Source organism: Haliotis rubra, unplaced genomic scaffold (genome assembly GCF_003918875.1).
Source record: "Haliotis rubra isolate DU_JTF1 unplaced genomic scaffold, ASM391887v1 Scf705, whole genome shotgun sequence".
Classification (NCBI taxonomy): domain Eukaryota; kingdom Metazoa; phylum Mollusca; class Gastropoda; order Lepetellida; family Haliotidae; genus Haliotis; species Haliotis rubra.
In genome coordinates, this window is record NW_025767419.1 from 312,160 (window position 1) to 333,510 (window position 21,351).

Sequence of the window (21,351 nt, forward strand, 5' to 3'; positions counted from 1 at the left end):
ATTAAACATTACTGTTTTGAGAGGTTCCCTTAAGCTTTATGGGCCCGCTTTATGTACACGTTTGTCGTGCATAATATTCAATTGACGAACACATTGAAAACATCACATATGACGTAATATATCTGTTACTATACGTTACTGTGCTATACTCTATGCATTCCTATAGTGTTGAGGTGAGGTGAAATTGGGTTTAACGTCGTGCTTGATTATATTTCGTTCATATGATGACGTGCATGCGTGTGTATGTGTATGTGCGGCTGCTTGTACTAGCCCAGACTTTAGCTGGTTTTATAGTGCTAGCCCACTGTGATACCATGCCGCAGTGAAGCATGAATACCCCACTCAGACACATTATACTGACTCCGAGCCGACCAGTCCTTGTTGTACCCATTAATGCCAAGCGCCAGGCAGGGACCAAAAGTACCATATTTTAACGTCTTTTGGTATGACGCGGTCCCTATAGTGTTGAATTAAATTGGTTCATCGGGCATAAAGCGTAAACCACGCAGGTACTCAAGTTGACAGTGTAGACATTTGCATATTTCAGCTTGGCTAAATATGACCAAAATATACACGTTTAATGTATCGGTCAGGTGAATAGTACCTGAACCATTCTGTATAGTGTGTGTTGACAACTGGCGCATTGACACACTTTCGTCAGTCATCACTGTGTTGACATTGTGGTGCGCATGCGAAGGTTATATTGTCCTATGCATATTTGCCCTGGATAGTAGTCCACATAGTGACATTAACGTGATAAACGATTAAATTATATTATTTAATGGATGTTTTACCCGACATGAATCGGCGTTATAACAGTATGAACTTGTTTGGCCAAACAACAGAACCTCAATGGCTTCCGCCGTGGTTAGGCCAAATTCATTTTAGACTGATGAATTGCTCACAAACACAAAATCTAATAAATGCAACAAAACCAAATTTAGCAGTCACATGAAATCGACAGACCCACTCTGATGATTTGTCTCATAATTTTGGACACCCGAATTAAATAGTTGTTTAATAAACGATCATGATTTTGTCGTCACTTTTCGCTATTTTTACGTGGGGATGGGGATGGGGGTTGGGGGTTGGTAGGGGTCTGGGGCACTTGCAGGTAGAACAGTCAGGTGTACGAGTTGCACGTGTGAATTGAAATTTCACTCCACAAGCTTGTTGATGACCACGCTTGTCAAAACCGAGGGAAAGGATATCAAAGAAAATATTCTGAACATTAGTTCTCTCAAAGTTACATTTTCAACCAAACACATTAAAACGCATTAAAACAACAACCTAGGATGAAACCTAGGTATCTCCCGATGACAAAGAGGGTTGGGAAGGTACTGATGAGACACACAGGACGTGAATCAGTTACCTATATAAAAACGAAAGAAAAATATTCTTCCATCAGATGCTAATTTAATAGTCAAGAAGTACAAAACGAAATATATGCCGGGCATCGATCCACAAACGTAAATTTACATGCATAGTACGGGGCATGGTTTATTACATATCATTTTATTTTCATCAACATAAACATCAAATCACCATGACAACTGTAACGATTAGAAGTATATATACTCGCTTAATACACTATCAACCGTCTAACAGAGATACTAATACATACCACGTATTGACTGGGATGCTGTGTGACCATTGTAGCAGCATTTAGAGAACATGGTTGGAAATAGGAGCATGTGTGTCCGAACAATAAGTCGCTTTCAGCACCTAACTGGTCTCCCTTGACAGAACTATCAGTAACAGAAGTTCAGTAACATACACAAAACCACGTGTGAAGAACAAAGCCCGACGGAACGGAGTCTGTACTTGAAATGTGTTTTATAAAATTACCATGACAACGTCAAACACATTTCGTCTGGGACTCCTATCACAATGAGTCTATGCACAGACACACTATGCCTAACAACAGTTGATTATCATACACTGATGCTTTAGCGTCAACTGACATTGATGTACATTAAAGAGACAAAACCATTTCCATGATCAAGGAAAGAGTCAACTGTATGATTCTAAATTTACCACAAGTAAATGTTTACGAGTCACAACCAATTACGTATAAAGCACAGAAAAACACATATGTCATGGATGTAATTACAGAACTGCTGACTTCAAATCAACGCTTTGTTCATAATGTAACGCTTCATTTTCCCGAGACAAAGGAGATAATTGAGCCATAAAGTCCAGTTTGCCGAACTGTAGTTTGGAATTGAGGATGTATTTTGGGGCTTGACAATGAATAGTCGAACCAAAAAATCGGGTAAAGAAATCGATATACAGTTCACAAACAACATGACGACTCTCTCCACCCCCCCTCCTCTCTCTCTCTCTTTCAAAACTTTTCATGCTATTAGTCAAATAAAAACGTTCGAATCTGATTGGAAAACATAGAAGAGACATAATCAATAACAGCCGCCCGTGGCGCTACAATCGAGCTACGAAATTCGGAGCTATTTTGGCCGTTAGTTGACTCACTTGCTTTGGGAAGACGACGACTGTTAAACAGTCAGAATCAGAGGAAACTGTCTAAGTTGAAACATGAAGCTCATCATCAGATTTTCTTCGATTGCAACACTACACATGGGCGGATCCAGGAATTTGAAAGGAGGGGGTTCAGGGGGTTCGAACACCCCTCCATTGGCTCCGCCAACGCCAAAAAAAATCTTCAATTTGATCTTAAGTCATTTTCACTGAACCCCCTGGAAACCCCTGATCATCCCCACCCTGGATCCGCCACTGCTACAAATCAGAAGCAGATTTCCAGGTCCAAAGACGTTGGATGATTATAGTCACTGGGCACGTTTTGATCACAGTTTGCTGCTCTCCACTTCGGCGGAAGAAGCTTTTTGTCCGTACTCCGTCCAGGAACCCTTCAAACATTCAATATATCTGCTTAGATTATACAGCTCGACAAACGTGAAGAAGTACAACTAGGATAATTTGAAATATGAAAAAGATTCAAGAATACTCATTAGACATAAACACAAACAGGTAAATGTTTGGAATGCCAGTACAATCTACCGAGAATGGATTATACTCACATAGTAGACGCTGACGTCATCCTTCCCACACACAGAGGCAGCCAAGGCGAGTGTACAGGCTGTGAAACCCACGTAACAGGTTGTCGTCATAGGTTGGTCCATCTTGACCCCCACTGACTGAAACACTGGACAACAGGACACATTCTACTACTTGTATGGATGTACATATACATGTATAGATTGAAAATGTACATGTGAATGTGAGAATATTATTGACCGATTGAAGCATGTGTTAAAGAAAGTCATCGAGAAATACACAAATGCTAGAATACCTACAGCGACAGGTGACATGTAGAGATGGACAATGTACATGTGAATGTGAGAATATTATTGACCGATTGAAGCATGTGTTAAAGAAAGTAATCGAGAAATACACATAGGCTAGAATACCTACAGTGACGCGTGACTTAAATACGTCACAATAGATATCCCTTTCTGCACACTGCCCTTAACGATAGGGGTGAAACGGTCTACCGCGGTATTTGTAGAACTGCGGTATTTTGCCTCGGTTCGGTATACCGTAATGCAATCCAAACATTCGGTATTTTCGGTTTTCGTACCGTCATTTTATTAACCTTTCAAAACCCTTTTCAAAATGTCTTGATATCGAATCATTTTGTCAAAATCTACCTAGATATGATCATATCTCATGTACCGAACAGAAGGCTTTTGTACCGTACCGTGGTAAGAGCAAACCGTTTCACGGCTACTTAACGATCAGTTGTGATTTCTATGCAGAAACAAACCGTGAAGTTAAAAATAGAACGATTATTTCAGTTTCAGGATGAAAAAGGTCTTAGCATGAACGTTCAATGTCTACCTTTCGGCGAGATCACAAGCTCAAATTATTTTCTGGACTTTTTTGTGATACTACTATTTCTTTATATTGCATTGTGAATCGTTTAAATCTTATGATCCCAAATACTAAGAGAATACAAATACCTTTTGTACATAATGTTAGGAGAATATAAACGGCAAACCCTTTCCATGTTGATAAGAAATTTCCGTTTTTAATCAGTTGATTGTAGGATTGCGACTTGATCTGACTTGTTATAAACATGTGTTATGAATCAATATCAAACAGTCATGATACTTGTGAACGCGAAAAAAGTAAACTTTCCTGAATGGAGAGTTACATTACCCTCACTCGTCACAAAGTTTCCACACGCAAAGGCATATCAATTGTTCACCTAAACAGTTGCAATCTACAAGACCACCTTAACTGCGAGTAATAATTTCTCCATGGTAACTCACATCCTAGAAGTTGGTCCTTCCCTTTGAGGGAGATGGTGTCGTCCTCGTACAGTGTCGAGTAGAAGATGTTGACGGCCCCGGGAATGTGCCCGGTTTGAAACGTCAGACCTTCTGACTTCAGTCCCACATAATCCATGCAGAAAGTCTGAACTGTAGGTAGATTAAATACTGTTATGAAGCATTGAATCTCCGAACTCCTACAAAATCCATTGACATGAAAATTGTATCATTCAGGTTTTCTGTTATTTGGAAGTTTAACGGTATGTAATGGATGTTCAGTTATATTGATCTTGGGTCATTTCGATGCACACGTTAACAAATCTTCAAAATGTGTATGTGTGTGTCATCATATATTTGAACGTCTCTGTTTATATCACACGTAATTTGTGAATATAATTACATTTTGAGGGTTCTTTCTCTTTGCCATCAAAATTGTCGGGGTGTCGAGTGTCCACGAACTGTCGGCCATCTCCGGGTTTGATGTCATCGTACAGCATTACCAGGCTTTTGTTGAACTTGACCGTTACGTCACCGTTCTGGGAAATATTACCAGCATATATCCATTTTGGCTGACATGGGTTATAAATATTTACAAGGTCTGTTGACGCAAGATGGGTTTTTCACATTTGCATCACAATGAAATGTCTTTCATATCAAAACTTCTTTGTTAAAGACATTTATTGTCTGAATATTAGTGGCATGAAGTTTTCCAACTGAGCACTCACCTCATACTTGACCTCCTTATCTGTGACTGGGTAACCTTCCTTCTTCCATCTGACCAGTCCCCCGTTTAAAACAGACACATTCGTTATACCGTGAACCTGTTGAGACAAAATAGTAACTACTTTACCAACAAAACTTTCCTTATTACTTTTAATTGTAGGGACAATCTAGCCATCACATTCTAGAGAGCATACATGCCACTAAAATTTCAGATAATAGAACGTCCCTCAGAATGGCACGCTAGATTATGAACCTGGAACATCATCGCATTCCTAGCGACACATTCGTTATAACATGTAGCTGTAGGGGTAATGTAGCCATCACATTCCTAGCGACACATTCCTTACAACATGTAGCTGTAGGGACAATGTAGCCATCACATTCCTAGCGACACATTCGTTACAACATGTAGCTGTAGGGACAATGTAGCCATCACATTCCTAGCGACACATTCGTTACAACATGTAGCTGTAGGGACAATGCAGCCATCACATTCCTAGCGACACATTCGTTATAACGTACAATGTGGTCATCACATTCCTAGCGACACATTCGTTACAACAATGTGGCTGTAGGGACAATGCAGCCATCACATTCCTAGCGACACATTCGTTACAACATATAGCTGTAGGGACAATGTAGCCATCACATTCCTAGCGACACATTCGTTACAACATGTAGCTGTAGGGACAATGTAGCCATCACATTCCTAGCGACACATTCGTTACAACATGTAGCTGTAGGGACAATGTGGTCATCACATTCCTAGCGACACATTCCTTACAACATGTAGCTGTAGGGACAGTGTAGCTATTACATTCCTAGCGACACATTCGTTACAACATGTAGCTGTAGGGACAATGTGGTCATCACATTCCTAGCGACACATTCGTTACAACATGTAGCTGTAGGGACAATGTGGTTTTCACATTCCTAGTGACACATTCGTTACAACATGTAGCTGTAGGGACAATATGGTCATCACATTCCTAGCGACACATTCGTTATAACAGGTAGCTGTAAGGACAATGCGGTCATCAAATTCCTAGCGACACATTCGTTATAACATGTAGCTGTAGGGACAATCAGTTTGCAGTGTCTTAAATACCAACGTGAAGAGGATGCCTGTTTGGAGATTAAAATGCCGGAGAACTTATGACCTGGCCTTGAAAGAAAGGTCATACTAGTAAATAGAGAAAAGTACTTTACTCTAAACAGCCACCATCCCCGAGATGCTGCCATTCCATTAAGCTGAACATTTTCGTACAGGATCACGTGACTTGATGCGTTAATGCCGAGAGATCTGACATAATCTTGAAATACGGAGGGATCTGGTAACCCAACAGGAAGATACTGAGTGTGGGGAGCATTCTTCACTATGTTCACAAGCTGGGCTCCTTCTATATGCTCACTGGAAAATAAAATTGAAAAGGCGTAAAAATTAAATAATATATTGTAGACAAGACATATATACATGCTGAAGAAGCAAAGCTGTACGTTATGATTATTCCAGTTAAATCTTTTATAATGTGTGTACCATTTCAAACCTACTGTTCATAACATGCAGCATATTGTTAGTTTTGTCAAAACAAATAGATCAAATCCAGACATATGCTTATTAAAAATGCTTTCAAATATACATGTATCTGGTCATATTATCAGTTTCATACCTTGTAGCCGATGTACAACAATTGTCTAATGTTAAACCTGAATGATGAATCAGAAACACATTTAGCCTACTGAAACGTAACATCGGTCGCACCTCCAAAACGCAGCCTGACATTTAGTGACTTTGTAAAACGGAGAAATACAGCTTAACATTGTGTTCAAGGCACATGCTGTTACCTTTTAAACTCATCTATTGATGGTCCAGAAGGTCCTATGCTTGTATCCAAAACTCTCAGGTCTTTGTTGCCAGCTTTTATTTGACTTGAGAGCCATTCAGGAGTTACCACAGGGTCGACCATTTCGCTGAAGTCGGACTTTGAGTGCAATGTTCAGCGCTGACTGATGTCGTGAGCTCCCCGCGGAGTAATTTCGGTCAGTAGGTCAAACTCACACGACTGCAGCTCAAGCCAGTTGACGACTGTGTAAACACTCCTGACAATGAACGCTACTGAATATTGATCGATATATGTTCAATATCACCTGGTAGAAAAAATATGAGACTTAACAGTGATACTTGTTAGTTCAAACTGAAAACTATATATTGTTTAGGGCAACAGTGTGTATTTTTGTCCGTCGACCAGAAAGTGTATTTCGAACTCATGTGCTGCTCATTCATCGCCCGACCGAGTAGAATGTAATTTTGTTTGAGCAGGAGATATATATATATAATTTTTGCATTTAAACAGGGAGGACTGCCAGGCTGTAAAGGAAAAATAATGTGGTTCAGGGACTGAGACCGACTAATGATACAGATGTCTCACTTTGTAACCGTAACACCTGATTTAATCTATTAAGATGTTCTCTGATGCTTTTCTCTTTTGTTCTCTTCTACTTGCGCAGTGCAGCCTGTGTTATGGATTCAAAATCTGCAAATTGGACAACACATGATTTTGCTGTATATATTTTGTATTTCCTGAATACAAAAGAAAACTGAATAAATTAGTTTTTTAGACAGGTGCAGATTTCCCAGGCCAAAATAATATTACTGTGGAATCAAAGTAACAGAGATTTTGTCTTCTTTCATCTTAGACAGACCGACTCAACTTAGGGCCTCTAGGGACCGAAGCACTCGTGCTGGGTAGTTACTGCCTAAAGAAAATGAACGCCTTGAACTGTCAAATATGTACGTGACGATCGGCAACAAGGCTCGTGATTCATAGTGTACAAGACCGCCTCCGTGGTGTAATGGTTAGAGCGTCCGCACCGAGAGCGGAAGGTCGCGGGTTCGATCCCCGACCGCGTCATACCAAAAGACGTTAAAATATGGTACTTGTTGGTCCCTGCCTGGCGCTCGGCATAAATGGGTACAAGAAGGACTGGTCGGCTCGGAGTCAGTATAATGTGTCTGAGTGGGGTATTCATGCTTCACTGCGGCATGGTATTTCAGTGCGCTAGCACTATAAAACCAGCTTAAGTCTGGGCTAGTACAAGCAGCCGCACATACACATACACAAGCATGCACGTCGTCATAGGAGCGAAATATTCTCAAGCACGACGTTAAACCCAAGTTTACCTCACTCCTCATAGTGTACAAGTACTGTTCACTCATCGATATGTTATCTCCCGATGACAAAGAGGGCTGGGAAGGTATTGATGAAAAAAAACAGGACGTGAATTAGTTACCTATAAAAAAGAAAGAAAACCATTCGTCCTTCAGATTGTAATTTAATGGTCATGAAGTACAAAACGAAATATATACCAGGCATATCCACAAACGGAAATTTACATGCATAGTACGGAGCATGGTTTATTACATATCATTTTAATTTCATCAACACAAACATCAAAACATCATGAAAACTGTAACGATTAGAAGTACATATACTCGCTTAATACACTATTAACCGTCTAACAGAGATACTAATACATACCACGTATTGACTGGGATGCCGTGTGACCATTGTAGCAGCAGTTAGAGAACATGGTTGGAAATAGGAGCATGTTTGCCTGAACAATAAGTCGCCTTCATGGCCTAAATGGACTCCCTTGACACAACTATTTGAAATTTCAGTAGCATACGCAATGTCATGTATGAAGAACGGAACAGTCTGTATTTGAAATGTATACTTGTAACATTACCATGACAACGTCAAACAGATTCCGCCTGGGACTCCTTCTATCACATTGAGTCCACGCACAGACACACTATTCCTAACAACAGTTGATTATCATACTATACACTGATGCATTAACGACGGAGTTTTTTCGGCCGTTAGTTAAATCCTTTGACTAGGGAAGATGACAGCTGTTTAAAATCCAATGTAATGTTACATCAGTAGCAGTAGTAGATTATCGCCCTTTGATTATGTTCTTCAAAAAAGCATATTTTTTATAGCGGGTTTATTATATCGTTGGAGGTTGAGAGTGATCCCCTTGGCATTTTTGCAAGCCAGCGGCTCCAGCCGTGCAGTAAAAGAAATATGAGGATATAATAGGCAATCCGATTGCATCGGAAAATATAGGACAACTAAGGTGTAACTACTCTCTACTTCTTACATATAGAGTATTTTAGTGTAAAGTGATTTTATCTATGTGAAGAAATATACATGTAGTTGATTTGTGTGTTTTACCTGGGCTACAATGGAGATAAATTTGATGGAAACGAACCTTTTAAATTTCGTCAATTTATGTTATTGTAAAATGAGGTTTGTACTTAGGATATATTTCACTTTTCAACCTGTATCAATTACTGAAGTCTTATTTTGTATATTATCCTATCTGGTTCATGTTATAAGGTATAGGACTTGTCAAATCACTTTGAAATAGGATATAGGATTTTATATGATCTATGATATGCGAAATAGGACATAGGATTTTATGGAACTTCATTGTAATTCAGACCTTTGTTTTGTTTACAGCTTTTTACTAAATGAACGTGAGTTTATTGAAACACATCCTTCGGCAAGAAGATACATATATATGCCTTGAGAAGGAAAGCATTAAAAGATAACAACAAGAGAATATTGGGTTCAAGGTCAGAGGTGAGGCTGATCTGTGGGCTGCCCTAATAAACAATGAGTATGTTAGGATGGGCAACTACAGTTAGGATGGGCAACTACAGTTGCCAGCAGCAGCAATGGGCAACAATGTTGCCAGCAGCAAATAGAGCAATCGCATTTCTGCAGAAAAGCAGACAATAATAAGGCAAAGCCAAAAGATTCCTATCCGCTGAGAAGCAGAAAGGTTAAACAGATTCCGGCTGAAGAGCCGTCCTGCCATAAATTTGAATATTGCCTAAGTATTAATGATTGAGCCCACAACATCCAGGCCACCCCTAACATTTATTGACATAGGCATATATACACAGACATTACAAGCCCTTTGCCAATAATGTACAATCTGGAAACAGAAAGAAGAAAGAGATGGCTGGCAAGGGAAGGGTGGGAGGGAAGCGAAAATATAACTTAATGCAGGATACAAAGAGGATAGACTAACTGTGCGAATCTAAAAAATCAATGGATGAACAAAAGATGACGTAATCAGAAGTAGACACATGACGTCATTGGAATTAACATAACTGGAAGTTACGTAAGCAAACATAAAAGAGCGGGAAGAATGAACTGAAAGTAAGTGTGAATGGTTTCAATAAATGCATTGAGTGTTAAGCACTAAATGAGAGTAATTTCAATCTGAGGACTGTAATAAATAACGACGAAACGAGGTTGGACAATGAAGCTCATGATCAGACTCTCTTCGATTTCAATACTACAAAGCAGAAGCAGATTCCCAGGCCCAAAGATGTTGGATGATTATAGTCACTGGGCATCTTTTTGATCACTGTTTGTTGCTCTCCACTTCGACGGCAGAAGCCCTTTGTCCGTACTCCGTCCAGGAACCCTTCAAACATCCCATGTTTATGCTTAGATGATAAAACTCGACAAAACGTGAAATAGTAAATGTAGGGTAATTTGAAATATAAACCGCCGCCATGTAGCTGGAATATTGCTGAATGCGGCGTAAAGCTAAAGTCACTCACACACTCACTGAAATATAAAAAAAGATTAAAGATTACTCATTGGACATAAACATAAACAGATTAATGTTTGGAATGCCAGTACAATCTACCGATAATGGATTGTACTCACACAGTAGACGCTGACGTCATCCTTCCCACACACAGAGGCAGCCAAGGCGAGTGTACAGGCTGTGAAACCCACGTAACAGGTTGACGTCATAGACTGGTTCATCTTGACCCCTACTGACTGAAACACTGGACAACAGGACACATTCTACTACTTGTATGGATGTACATATACATATACATGTACAGATTGAAAATGCACATGTGAATGTGAGAATGTGATTGATTGATTGATTGGTTGATGGATGGATTGAAGTTTGTGGTTAAAAGAAAGTCATCGAGAAATACACAAAGGCTAGAATACCTACAGCGGCAGGTGACTTAAACACGTCACAATAGATATCCCTTTTTCTATTATGATTTCTATGTAGAAACAACCAGTGAAGTTAAAAATAGCACGATCATTTCCGTTTTAGGATGAAAAAGGTCTTAGCATGAACGTTCAATGCCTACTTTTAGACGAGATCGCAAGCTTGATTTTGTTCTGGACTTTTTTCTTGAATACTAATAATTCTTTATATTGCATTGTGAATCGTTTAAAACATATGATCCAAAATATACTACAATAATACAAATACCTTTTGTACATAATGTTAGGAGAATATAAAGGACAAACCCTTTCCATGTTGATACCAAATTTCCGTTTTTAATCAATTGATTGTAGGATTGCGACTAGATCTGACTTGTTATAAACCTGTGTTATGAATCAATATCAAACAGTCATGATACTTGTGAACGCAAAAACTGTGACACTCGTCACAAACACGCGAAAGCATGTCAATTGTTCACCTGAAAAAGTTGCAATCTCCAGACCATCTAGACTACGAGTACTATCTGCTCTATGTTAACAAACATCCTAGACGTCCATCAACGTTTCCTGTCCTATCGGTGACATCCGTCACAAACACACGTAAAAGCATGTCAATTCTTCACCTAAAAGGCTAAAACAGTTGCAATAGTCAAGAGGAACTAGACTACAAGTAATCATTTCTCCATGGTAACTCACATCCTAGAAGTTGGTCCTTCCCTTTGAGGGAGATGGTGTCGTCCTCATACAGAGCTGGGTAGGAGATGTTGACGGCCCCGGGAATGTGCCCGGTTTGAAACGTCAGGCCTTCTGACTTGACTCCGACATAATCCATGCAGAATGTCTGCACTGTATTGAACATTAAATACTGTTATAAAAACCTGAATCACAGAGCCCTTTATAATTTAATCTATCAACATGAAATCTGTATTATTCATTTTTTTTCTGTTATTTGGACACTGTGAAAGGTTAACGGTATGTAATAGCTATATTCTGCTATTTGGACACTGTGGGACACTGTGTATATGTATTGACTGTGAAAGTTTAACGGTAGTATGTGAGGTGAGGTGAGGTGAAATTAGGTTTAACGTCGTGCTTGAGAATATTTCGCTCATATGACGACGTGCATGCGTGTGTATGTGTATGTGCGGCTGCTTGTACTAGCCAAGACTTAAGCTGGTTTTATAGTGCTAGACCACTGAGATACCATGCCGCAGTGAAGCATGAATACCCCACTCAGACACATTATACTGACTCCGAGCCGACCAGTCCTTGTTGTACCCAATAATGCCGAGCGCCAGACAGGGACCAAAAAGTACCATATTTTAACGTCTTTTGGTATGACGCGGTCGGGGATCGAACCCGCGACCTTCCCTCTCCGGGCGGACGCTCTAACCACTACACCACGGAGGCGGTTTTAACAGTATGTAATGACTATATTGATCATGACTAATTTCGAAGCACAAAAGTTTAAGATGTATATGTGTCATATATTTAAACCTCAGATTCTAACGCTGTTCAAACTAGACGTAGTATTGAAAATTTGTGACTATAAGTACTTTTTGATGGCTCTTTCTCTTTGCCATCAAAATTGTCGGGTAGTCGAGTGTCCACGAATTGTCGGCCATCTCCGGGTTTGATGTCATCGTACAGCATTACCATGCTTTTGTTCAACCTGACCGTTACGTCACCGTTCTAGGGAATATGATCAGCATATATCTATTTTGGCTACATAAGTTATAAATATTTATACGGTCTGTTGAATCAATATGGTTTTTTTCCACATTTACATCACAACGAAAATTTCTTTCACATTAAAATTCCTTTGTTAAAGTTATTAATTGTCTGAATCATAGTTACGTGATGTTTCCCAACGGAGCACCCACCTCATAGTTGACCTCCTTGTCTGTGACTGGGTAACCCTCCTTCTTCCATCTGACCAGTCCCCCGTTTAAAACAGACACATTCCTTATACCGTGAACCTGTGGAAACAAACCAGTAACTACTTTACCTTTGAAACTTTCGTTATAACAGATAACTGTAGGGACAATGTGGTCATCACATTCCTGGAGACCAAACATGCAACTGAAATTTCAGATAATAGAACGTCCCTCAGAATGGCACGCAAGATTATGAATCTGGAACTTAATGTTGAAAAGCACCACCGTTGAAATGGGGTAAACGTCGTGTTCAAGAATTTACTGATCGACGTGTATGCACGTTTTTATGCGACTGCTTGTACTATCCAGGACAAATGCCGGGTTGTACTGCTGCTCGGCCATTTCTGGTGTCCCCGCCGTGATATTGCTGGAATATTGCTAAAGGCGGCGTTAAACCATAGGCATAGGAAATTTACATGCATAGTACGGAGCATGGTTTATTACATATCATTTTAATTTCATCAAAACATCATGAAAACTGTAACGATTAGAAGTACATATACTCGCTTAATACACTATTAACCGTCTAACAGAGATACTAATACATACCACGTATTGACTGGGATGCCGTGTGACCATTGTAGCAGCAGTTAGAGAACATGGTTGGAAATAGGAGCATGTTTGCCTGAACAATAAGTCGCCTTCATGGCCAAATGGACTCCCTTGACACAACTATTTGAAATTTCAGTAGCATACGCAATGTCATGTATGAAGAACGGAACATAGTCTGTATTTGAAATGTATAACATTACCATGACAACGTCAAACAGATTCCGCCTGGGACTCCTTCTATCACATTGAGTCCACGCACAGACACACTATTCCTAACAACAGTTGATTATCATACTATACACTGATGCATTAACGACGGAGTTTTTTCGGCCGTTAGTTAAATCCTTTGACTAGGGAAGATGACAGCTGTTTAAAATCCAATGTAATGTTACATCAGTAGCAGTAGTAGATTATCGCCCTTTAATTATGTTCCTCAAAAAAGCATATTTTTTATAGCGGGTTTATTATATCGTTGGAGGTTGAGAGTGATCCCCCTTGGCATTTTTGCAAGCCAGCGGCTCCGGCCATATTTTATGTGCAGTAAAAAGAAAAATGAGGATATAATAGGCAATCCGATTGCATCGGAAAATATAGGACAACTAAGGTGTAACTACTCTCTACTTCTTACATATAGAGTATTTTAGTGTAAAGTGATTTTATCTATGTGAAGAAATATACATGTAGTTGATTTGTGTGTTTTACCTGGGCTACAATGGAGATAAATTTGATGGAAACGAACCTTTTAAATTTCGTCAATTTATGTTATTGTAAAATGAGGTTTGTACTTAGGATATATTTCACTTTTCAACCTGTATCAATTACTGAAGTCTTATTTTGTATATTATCCTATCTGGTTCATGTTATAAGGTATAGGACTTGTCAAATCACTTTGAAATAGGATATAGGATTTTATATGATCTATGATATGCGAAATAGGACATAGGATTTTATGGAACTTCATTGTAATTCAGACCTTTGTTTTGTTTACAGCTTTTTACTAAATGACCGTGAGTTTATTGAAACACATCCTTCGGCAAGAAGATACATATATATGCCTTGAGAAGGAAAGCATTAAAAGATAACAACAAGAGAATATTGGGTTCAAGGTCAGAGGTGAGGCTGATCTGTGGGCTGCCCTAATAAACAATGAGTATGTTAGGATGGGCAACTACAGTTGCCAGCAGCAGCAGCAGCAGCAATGGGCAACAATGTTGCCAGCAGCAGCAATGGGCAACAATGTTGCCAGCAGCAAATAGAGCAATCGCATTTCTGCTGAAAAGCAGACAATAATAAGGCAAAGCCAAAGATTCCTATCCGCTGAGAAGCAGAAGGGTTAAACAGATTCCGGCTGAAGAGCCGTCCTGCCATAATTTTGAATATTGCCTAAGTATTAATGATTGCAGCCCACAAGATCCAGGCCACCCCTAACATTTATTGACATAGGCATATATACACAGACATTACAAGCCCTTTGCCAATAATGTACAATCTGGAAACAGAAAGAAGAAAGAGATGGCTGGCAAGGGAAGGGTGGGAGGGAAGCGAAAATATAACTTAATGCAGGATACAAAGAGGATAGACTAACTGTGTGAATCTAAAAAATCAATGGATGAACAAATGATGACGTAATCAGAAGTAGACACATGACGTCATTGGAATTAACATAACTGGAAGTGACGTAAGCAAACATAAAAAAGAATGAACTGAAAGTAAGTGTGAATGGTTTCAATAAACGCATTGAATGTTAAGCACTAAATGAGAGTAATTTCAATCTGAGGGCTGGAATAAATAACGACGAAACGAGGTTGGACAATGAAGCTCATGATCAGCCTTTCTTCGATTTCAATACTACAAAGCAGAAGCAGATTCCCAGGTCCAAAGATGTTGGTTGATTATAGTCACTGGGCATCTTTTTGATCACTGTTTGCACTCCACTTCCACGGCAGAAGCCCTTTGTCCGTACTCCGTCCAGGAACCCTTCAAACATCCCATGTTTATGCTTAGATTATAAAACTCGACAAAACGTGAAATAGTAAATGTAGGGTAATTTGAAATATAAACCGCCGCCATGTAGCTGGAATATTGCTGAATGCGGCGTAAAACTAAAGTCACTCACTGAAGTATAAAAAAAGATTAAAGGTTACACATTGGACATAAACATAAACAGATTAATGTTTGGAATGCCAGTACAATCTACCGAGAATGGATTGTACTCACACAGTAGACGCTGACGTCATCCTTCCCACACACAGAGGCAGCCAAGGCGAGTGTACAGGCTGTGAAACCCACGTAACAGGTTGAGGTCATGGGTTGGTTCATCTTGACCCCTACTGACTGAAACACTGGACAACAGGACACATTCTACTACTTATATGGATGTACATATACATATACATGTACAGATTGAAAATGTACATGTGAATGTGATTGATTGATTGATTGATTGAAGTTTGTGGTTAAAAGAACGTCATCGAGAAATACACAAAGGCTAGAATACCTACAGCGACAGGTGACTTAAATACGTCACAAAAGATATCCCTTCTGCACATCTTCTTCTTTAGTTATGATTTCTATGTAGAAACAACCAGTGAAGTTAAAAATAGCACGATCATTTCAGTTTTAGGATGAAAAAGGTCTTAGCATGAACGTTCAATGCCTACTTTTAGACGAGATCGCAAGCTCGATTTTGTTCTGGACTTTTTTCGAGAATACTAATATTTCTTTATATTGCATCATTGTGAATCGTTTAAAACATATGATCCCAAATACTAAAATAATACAAATACCTTCTGTACATAATGTTAGGAGAATCAAACCCTTTCCATGTTGATACCAAATTTCCGTAGGATTGCGACTAGATCTGACTTTGTTATAAACATGTGTTATGAATCAGTATCAAAAGTCATGATACTTGTGAACGCAAAAACTGTGACACTCGTCACAAACATGCGAAAAGCATGTCAATTGTTCACCTGAAAAGTTTGCAATCTCCAGACCATCTAGACTACGAGTACTATCTGCTCTATGTTAACAAACATCCTAGACGTCCATCAACGTTTCCTGTCCCATCGGTGACATCCGTCACAAACACACGTAAAAGCATGTCAATTGTTCACCTAAAAGGCTAAACCAGTTGCAATCGTCAAGACCATCTTAACTGCGAGTAGTAGTTTCTCCATGGTAACTCACATCCTAGAAGTTGGTCCTTCCCTTTGAGGGAGATGGTGTCGTCCTCGTACAGGGCTGGGTAAGAGATGTTGACGGCCCCAGGAATGTGTCCGGTTTGAAACGTCAGGCCTTCTGACTTGAGTCCGACATAATCCATGCAGAATGTCTGCACTGTATTGAACATTAAATACTGTTATAAAAACTGAATCACAGAGCCTTTTATAATTTAATCTATCAACATTTCCGTTTGTGGATCGATGCCTGGTATATATTTCGTTTTGTACTTCATGACCATTAAAATTACAATCTGAAGGACGAATATTTTTCATTCTTTTTATAGGTGACTAATTCTCGTCCTGTGTGTTTCATCAATACCTTCCCAACCCTCTCTTTGTCAATGGGAGATAACATATCGATTAGTAAGCAGTACTTGTACACTATGAGGAGTGAGTCGTAATTGGGTTTAACGTCGTGCTTGAGAATATTTCGCTCATATGACGACGTGCATGCGTGTGTATGTGTATGTGCGGCTGCTCGTACTAGCCCAGACTTAAGCTGGTTTTATAGTGCTAGCGCACTGAAATACCATGCTGCAGTGAAGCATGAATACCCACTCAGACACATTATACTGACTCCGAGCCGACCAGTCCTAGTTGTACCCATTAATGCCGAGCGCCAGGCAGGGACCAAAAAGTACCATATTTTAACGTCTTTTTGTATGACGCGGTCGGGGATCGAACCCACGACCTTCCGCTCTCCGGGCGGATGCTCTTACCACTACACCACGGAGGCGGTTTTAACTGTATGCAATGACTATATTGATCATGACTAACTTCGAAGCACAAAAGGTTAAGATGTATATGTGTCATATATGTAAACCTCAAACCCGTTCAAACTAGACGTAGTATTGAAAATTTGTGACTATAAGTACTTTGTGATGGTTCTTTCTCTTTGCCATCAAAATTGTCGGGTAGTCGAGTGTCCACGAACTGTCGGCCATCTCCGGGTTTGATGTCATCGTACAGCATTACCAGGCTTTTGTTCAACCTGACCGTTACGTCACCGTTCTAGGAATATGATCAGCATATATCTATTTTGGCTACATAAGTTATAAATATTTATACGGTCTGTTGAATCAATATGGGTTTTTACATCACAACGAAAATTTCTTTCACATTAAAATTCCTTTGTTATAGACATTAATTGTCTGAATCATAGTTACGTGATGTTTCCCAACGGAGCACCCACCTCAGAGTTGACCTCCTTGTCTGTGACTGGGTAACCCTCCTTCTTCCATCTGAACAGTCCCCCGTTTAAAACAGACACATTCTTTATACCGTGAACCTGTGGAAACAAACCAGTAACTACTTTACCTTTGAAACTTTCGTTATAACAGATAACTGTAGGGACAATGTGGTCATCACATACCTGGAGACCAAACATGCTACTGAAATTTCAGATAATAGAACGTCCCTCAGAATGGTACGCAAGATTATGAATCTGGAACACCACGGTTTAAATGGGGTAAACGTCGCGTTCGAAAGGATTTTACTGATTGACGTGTATGCACGTGTTTGTGCGACTGCTTGTACTATCCATGACAAATGCCGTCTTGTACTGGTGTCCCCGCCGTGATATTGCTGGAATATTGCTACCATCCTCGAGATGCTGCCATTCCATTAAGCTGAACATTTTCGTACAGGATCACGTGACTTGATGCGTTAATGCCGAGAGATCTGACATAATCTTGAAATAGAGAGGGATCTGGCAACCCAACAGGAAGATACTGAGTGCGGGAAGCATTGTTCGCTATGTTGAAAAACTGGGCTCCTTCAATATGCTCACTAGAAAGTGAAATTGAAAAGGCGTAAAACATTTAATAATCAATGGTAGAGAAAACTGACATATACATGCAGAACTAAGTAAAGCTGTATACATGTGATTGTACGTTTGTGATTATTCGAAGTTTTTCTAATTAAATCGCTTATAGTGCGCATATCAAACATACTATGCATAACATGAAGCATATTGTTAGTTTTGTCAAAACAAATAGATAGAATCCAGAGAGATGCGTATTAAATATGCTTTCACATATACATGTATCTGGTCATATTATAAGTTTCATACTTTGTAGCCGAAGAACAACAAGTGTCTAATGTTACATCTGTCTACTGAAACATAACATCGGTCGCACCTCCAAAACGGAGCCTGACATTTAGTGACTGTAAAAATGAGAAACAGAGCTTAATATTGTGTTCAATGTTACCTGCTACCTTTGGACTGTTACCTTTTAAACTCCTCTATAGATAGTCCAGAAGGTCCTATGCTTGTATCGAAAACTCTCAGATCTTTGTTACCAGCTTTTATTTGACTTGACAGCCATTCAGGAGTTACCACAGGGTCGACCATTTCGCGGAAGTCAGGAACCAGTTTTGCCTGAGTGCAACAGCGCTGACTGATGTGAGCTCCCCGTAGGCCCTGTAGGTCAAACTCATATGACTTCAGCTCCAGCCAATTGACGACTGCGTGAACACCCCTGACAATGAACGCTACTGAATATTGATTGATAATATATTCAATACGATCTGGTAGAACAAAAATAGAGTGATGCTTGTTAGTTAGAGCTGAAAATATATATTGTTTAACGCAACACTGTGTGTGTTTCGGCTTTCCTCATCGCTTGACCGACTGTAATTTGCCCGTCGATCAGAATAACAGAATACTTCCGCCGACTCGAACTCAGGACCAACCAACGGCTCATTTATTTGATTCTTTACTTTCTTTATATTCAATTTTAAAAATACACTTTCATGTATTAAAGGAAAAGAAACCGTTTAATGATGTCTAGCTTTGTGACAGTAACACCTAATTCAATCTATTTGCATGTTCTCTGCTACTTTTCTTTTGTTCTCTTCTACTTGCGCAGTGTAGACTGTGTTATGGATTCAAAATCTGCAAATTGGACAAAACATGATTTTGCTGTATATATTTTGCATTTCCTGAATACAAAAGAAAACTGACTGAATTGCTTTTTTAAAGATAGCTTCAGATTCCCAATAGCCACTTCTAAACAGGCCAAAATATAGTTACTGTAGAATCAGAGTTACATATGTCTTTTGCATTCTTTTATCTTAAATAGACCGACTCAACTTTAGCTCATGGTGTCCTTCAGGGACTGAAGCACTCGTGCTGGGTAGTTATTGCGTAAAGAAACTGAACGCCTTGAACTGTCCAAGACGTACGTGACGATCGGCAACAAGGCTTGTGTTTCACAGAGTTCAAGTACTGCTTACTCATCGATATGTTATCTCCCCGTCCATATCGAAGCAACTGTCTGTCTCAAAGTACAACATGTCCAATTAAAACAAGAAAAGTAGACAGCTGACTATCATTGTGAGTTAATGATAACAGGCCCGGTGATGTACGCCTCTCCGTGGTGGGCCTATAGAGGGGAATTTAATTATACATCCCCTTAGGGCTGATCCCCGAAGCTGTTTTTTCACTTGGTTACAAAAATAAACAAACAAGGAAGCTCCACTGCCCAGTCAGCTTTCCTCCGGTAGTAAAACCAATCATACTGAAGATGGTACTTGCCACGGGAGAAGAACCCGATCAAGAATATCTTGGTCAAACCAACTAAACACACACTACTTGAGTGTGCAAAAGCGACAGGATGGCCTGAAAATCCACGCATGAATGGCAATCGCTAAAGTTGCATTGGGTAAATGCCTTGCCAATGTATGCTTACCTGACGGAGCAAAATCTCCGGGACCAATTCCGGTGCCTTACATGCACCGTGAGCCAGTTGAACCGTCAGGAACCTTTGCATGAGCAGAATGCTCAAGTGGCAGCAGACCCAAAACTTCCAATGGACGTCCGCGTCAACCTCTTTCTGATGGAAACTCTTCCGGCACAGAGTCAATTTGCCCTAAATTTATATTTTTGTTTCATTTGATTTTTAGGAAATTAATGATTTAACTTTAGATAAACGGAGACCAATTAAACAGCTGAATATTTTTTTTCCCAATCAAGAAGTTGAATTACGTATATATATATTCTATAATTTCTATTTCTTTACAACTTTCTGCAAACTGTTCATTATATGAAGTTAATTATTGCGTCTATGCTGCGGCTCGAACTGTGGAGGAACTCCACACAGTTTCCAAAGAAAAAAGTATCTAATCCTAAGAATAACACACCAAAGAAATACCGATTTCAAGTAAAACTAACCGAAACTATAAAATACATTTCATGGGTTGAGCTGTGCCTTACTTTAAGATCATCAGTGAATCAAATGTCTAAAAGGCAAAAGTCGATTTGGAGAAAATTAGAACTGAATTACAAAACAACGCAAGACAAGATATTTCTGTAAAATATTGATTCCCTCAAGGCAAAATTAAGGATTTGCACTTAAAGAAAGAAAAGACATGGGAAAATAAAAATAAGTTTTTCAAGCAGAACAAACTCTTTAAAAATAATGAAAAGCACTTTTACACTCACTGAAAACGAAAGGTGATATTGAGCGTAATTTACGGCCTCTCATGGACGCCAATCAAAGGTTCTGGGAACGATTGCGGTCTGTACCCGGCGACTGTAACCTTG

General features: G+C 39.5%; 3 protein-coding genes and 1 long non-coding RNA gene across 5 annotated transcripts; 1 reads left to right on the top strand and 3 right to left on the bottom strand.

The window, feature by feature from the left end:
* Positions 1 to 1,399: 1,399 nt before the first annotated feature.
* Positions 1,400 to 7,080, bottom strand: LOC124258990 (thiosulfate sulfurtransferase-like). Of its 2 annotated transcripts, XR_006893727.1 has the most exons (8): positions 6,879 to 7,080; positions 6,243 to 6,444; positions 5,036 to 5,131; positions 4,711 to 4,846; positions 4,311 to 4,460; positions 3,057 to 3,181; positions 2,760 to 2,885; positions 1,400 to 2,594 (listed from the first exon to the last, which is right to left on the bottom strand). XR_006893727.1 is itself a non-coding variant. In XM_046693051.1 (7 exons), exons 1-7 carry the CDS (start codon positions 6,998 to 7,000, stop codon positions 2,823 to 2,825), a joined length of 894 nt encoding a protein of 297 aa, XP_046549007.1. In that variant the 5' UTR covers positions 7,001 to 7,080; the 3' UTR covers positions 1,400 to 2,822. The 2 variants fall into 2 exon arrangements, 1 of the variants encoding a protein (XP_046549007.1); XM_046693051.1 differs by having other exon boundaries at positions 1,400 to 2,885.
* A 3,395-nt stretch (positions 7,081 to 10,475) lies between these two features.
* On the bottom strand, positions 10,476 to 13,095 carry LOC124258983 (thiosulfate sulfurtransferase-like). Its single transcript, XM_046693044.1, has 5 exons — positions 12,976 to 13,095; positions 12,649 to 12,784; positions 11,789 to 11,938; positions 10,787 to 10,911; positions 10,476 to 10,538 (listed from the first exon to the last, which is right to left on the bottom strand). The coding sequence occupies exons 2-5, from the start codon at positions 12,749 to 12,751 to the stop codon at positions 10,476 to 10,478; spliced, it is 441 nt and encodes a 146-aa protein (XP_046549000.1). The 5' UTR covers positions 12,752 to 12,784; positions 12,976 to 13,095.
* Positions 13,096 to 13,497: 402 nt separating this feature from the next.
* On the top strand, positions 13,498 to 17,616 carry LOC124258993. Its single transcript, XR_006893728.1, has 3 exons — positions 13,498 to 13,648; positions 16,625 to 16,626; positions 17,604 to 17,616. It is a non-coding gene; the product is annotated as an uncharacterized LOC124258993 (long non-coding RNA).
* On the bottom strand, positions 15,498 to 18,207 carry LOC124258992 (thiosulfate sulfurtransferase-like). Its single transcript, XM_046693053.1, has 5 exons — positions 17,998 to 18,207; positions 17,681 to 17,816; positions 16,771 to 16,920; positions 15,799 to 15,923; positions 15,498 to 15,558 (listed from the first exon to the last, which is right to left on the bottom strand). Exons 1-5 carry the CDS (start codon positions 18,190 to 18,192, stop codon positions 15,499 to 15,501), a joined length of 666 nt encoding a protein of 221 aa, XP_046549009.1. The 5' UTR covers positions 18,193 to 18,207; the 3' UTR covers position 15,498.
* Positions 18,208 to 21,351: the final 3,144 nt, after the last annotated feature.

What these genes read in the sequence shown, in the direction of transcription:
- LOC124258990 (XM_046693051.1), bottom strand. Translation starts at nt 7,000, where the DNA reads ATGGTCGACCCTGTGGTAACTCCTGAATGGCTCTCAAGTCAAATAAAA. An exon ending in TCAATAGATGAGTTTAAAAG is followed by an intron (nt 6,445 to 6,878) that starts GTAACAGCATGT and finishes TTTATTTTCCAG; the next exon opens with TGAGCATATAGAAGGAGCCC. An exon ending in AGAGAAAGAACCCTCAAAAT is followed by an intron (nt 4,461 to 4,710) that starts GTAATTATATTC and finishes ATCTACCTACAG; the next exon opens with TTCAGACTTTCTGCATGGAT.
- LOC124258983 (XM_046693044.1), bottom strand. Translation starts at nt 12,751, where the DNA reads ATGGTAATGCTGTACGATGACATCAAACCCGGAGATGGCCGACAATTC. An exon ending in GAAGGACCAACTTCTAGGAT is followed by an intron (nt 10,912 to 11,788) that starts GTGAGTTACCAT and finishes CCTGTTGTCCAG; the next exon opens with TGTTTCAGTCAGTAGGGGTC. An exon ending in ATGACGTCAGCGTCTACTGT is followed by an intron (nt 10,539 to 10,786) that starts GTGAGTACAATC and finishes GGATGTTTGAAG; the next exon opens with GGTTCCTGGACGGAGTACGG.
- LOC124258992 (XM_046693053.1), bottom strand. Translation starts at nt 18,192, where the DNA reads ATGTTTGGTCTCCAGGTATGTGATGACCACATTGTCCCTACAGTTATC. An exon ending in ACAAGGAGGTCAACTCTGAG is followed by an intron (nt 17,817 to 17,997) that starts GTGGGTGCTCCG and finishes TCATATTCCTAG; the next exon opens with AACGGTGACGTAACGGTCAG. An exon ending in GAAGGACCAACTTCTAGGAT is followed by an intron (nt 15,924 to 16,770) that starts GTGAGTTACCAT and finishes CCTGTTGTCCAG; the next exon opens with TGTTTCAGTCAGTAGGGGTC.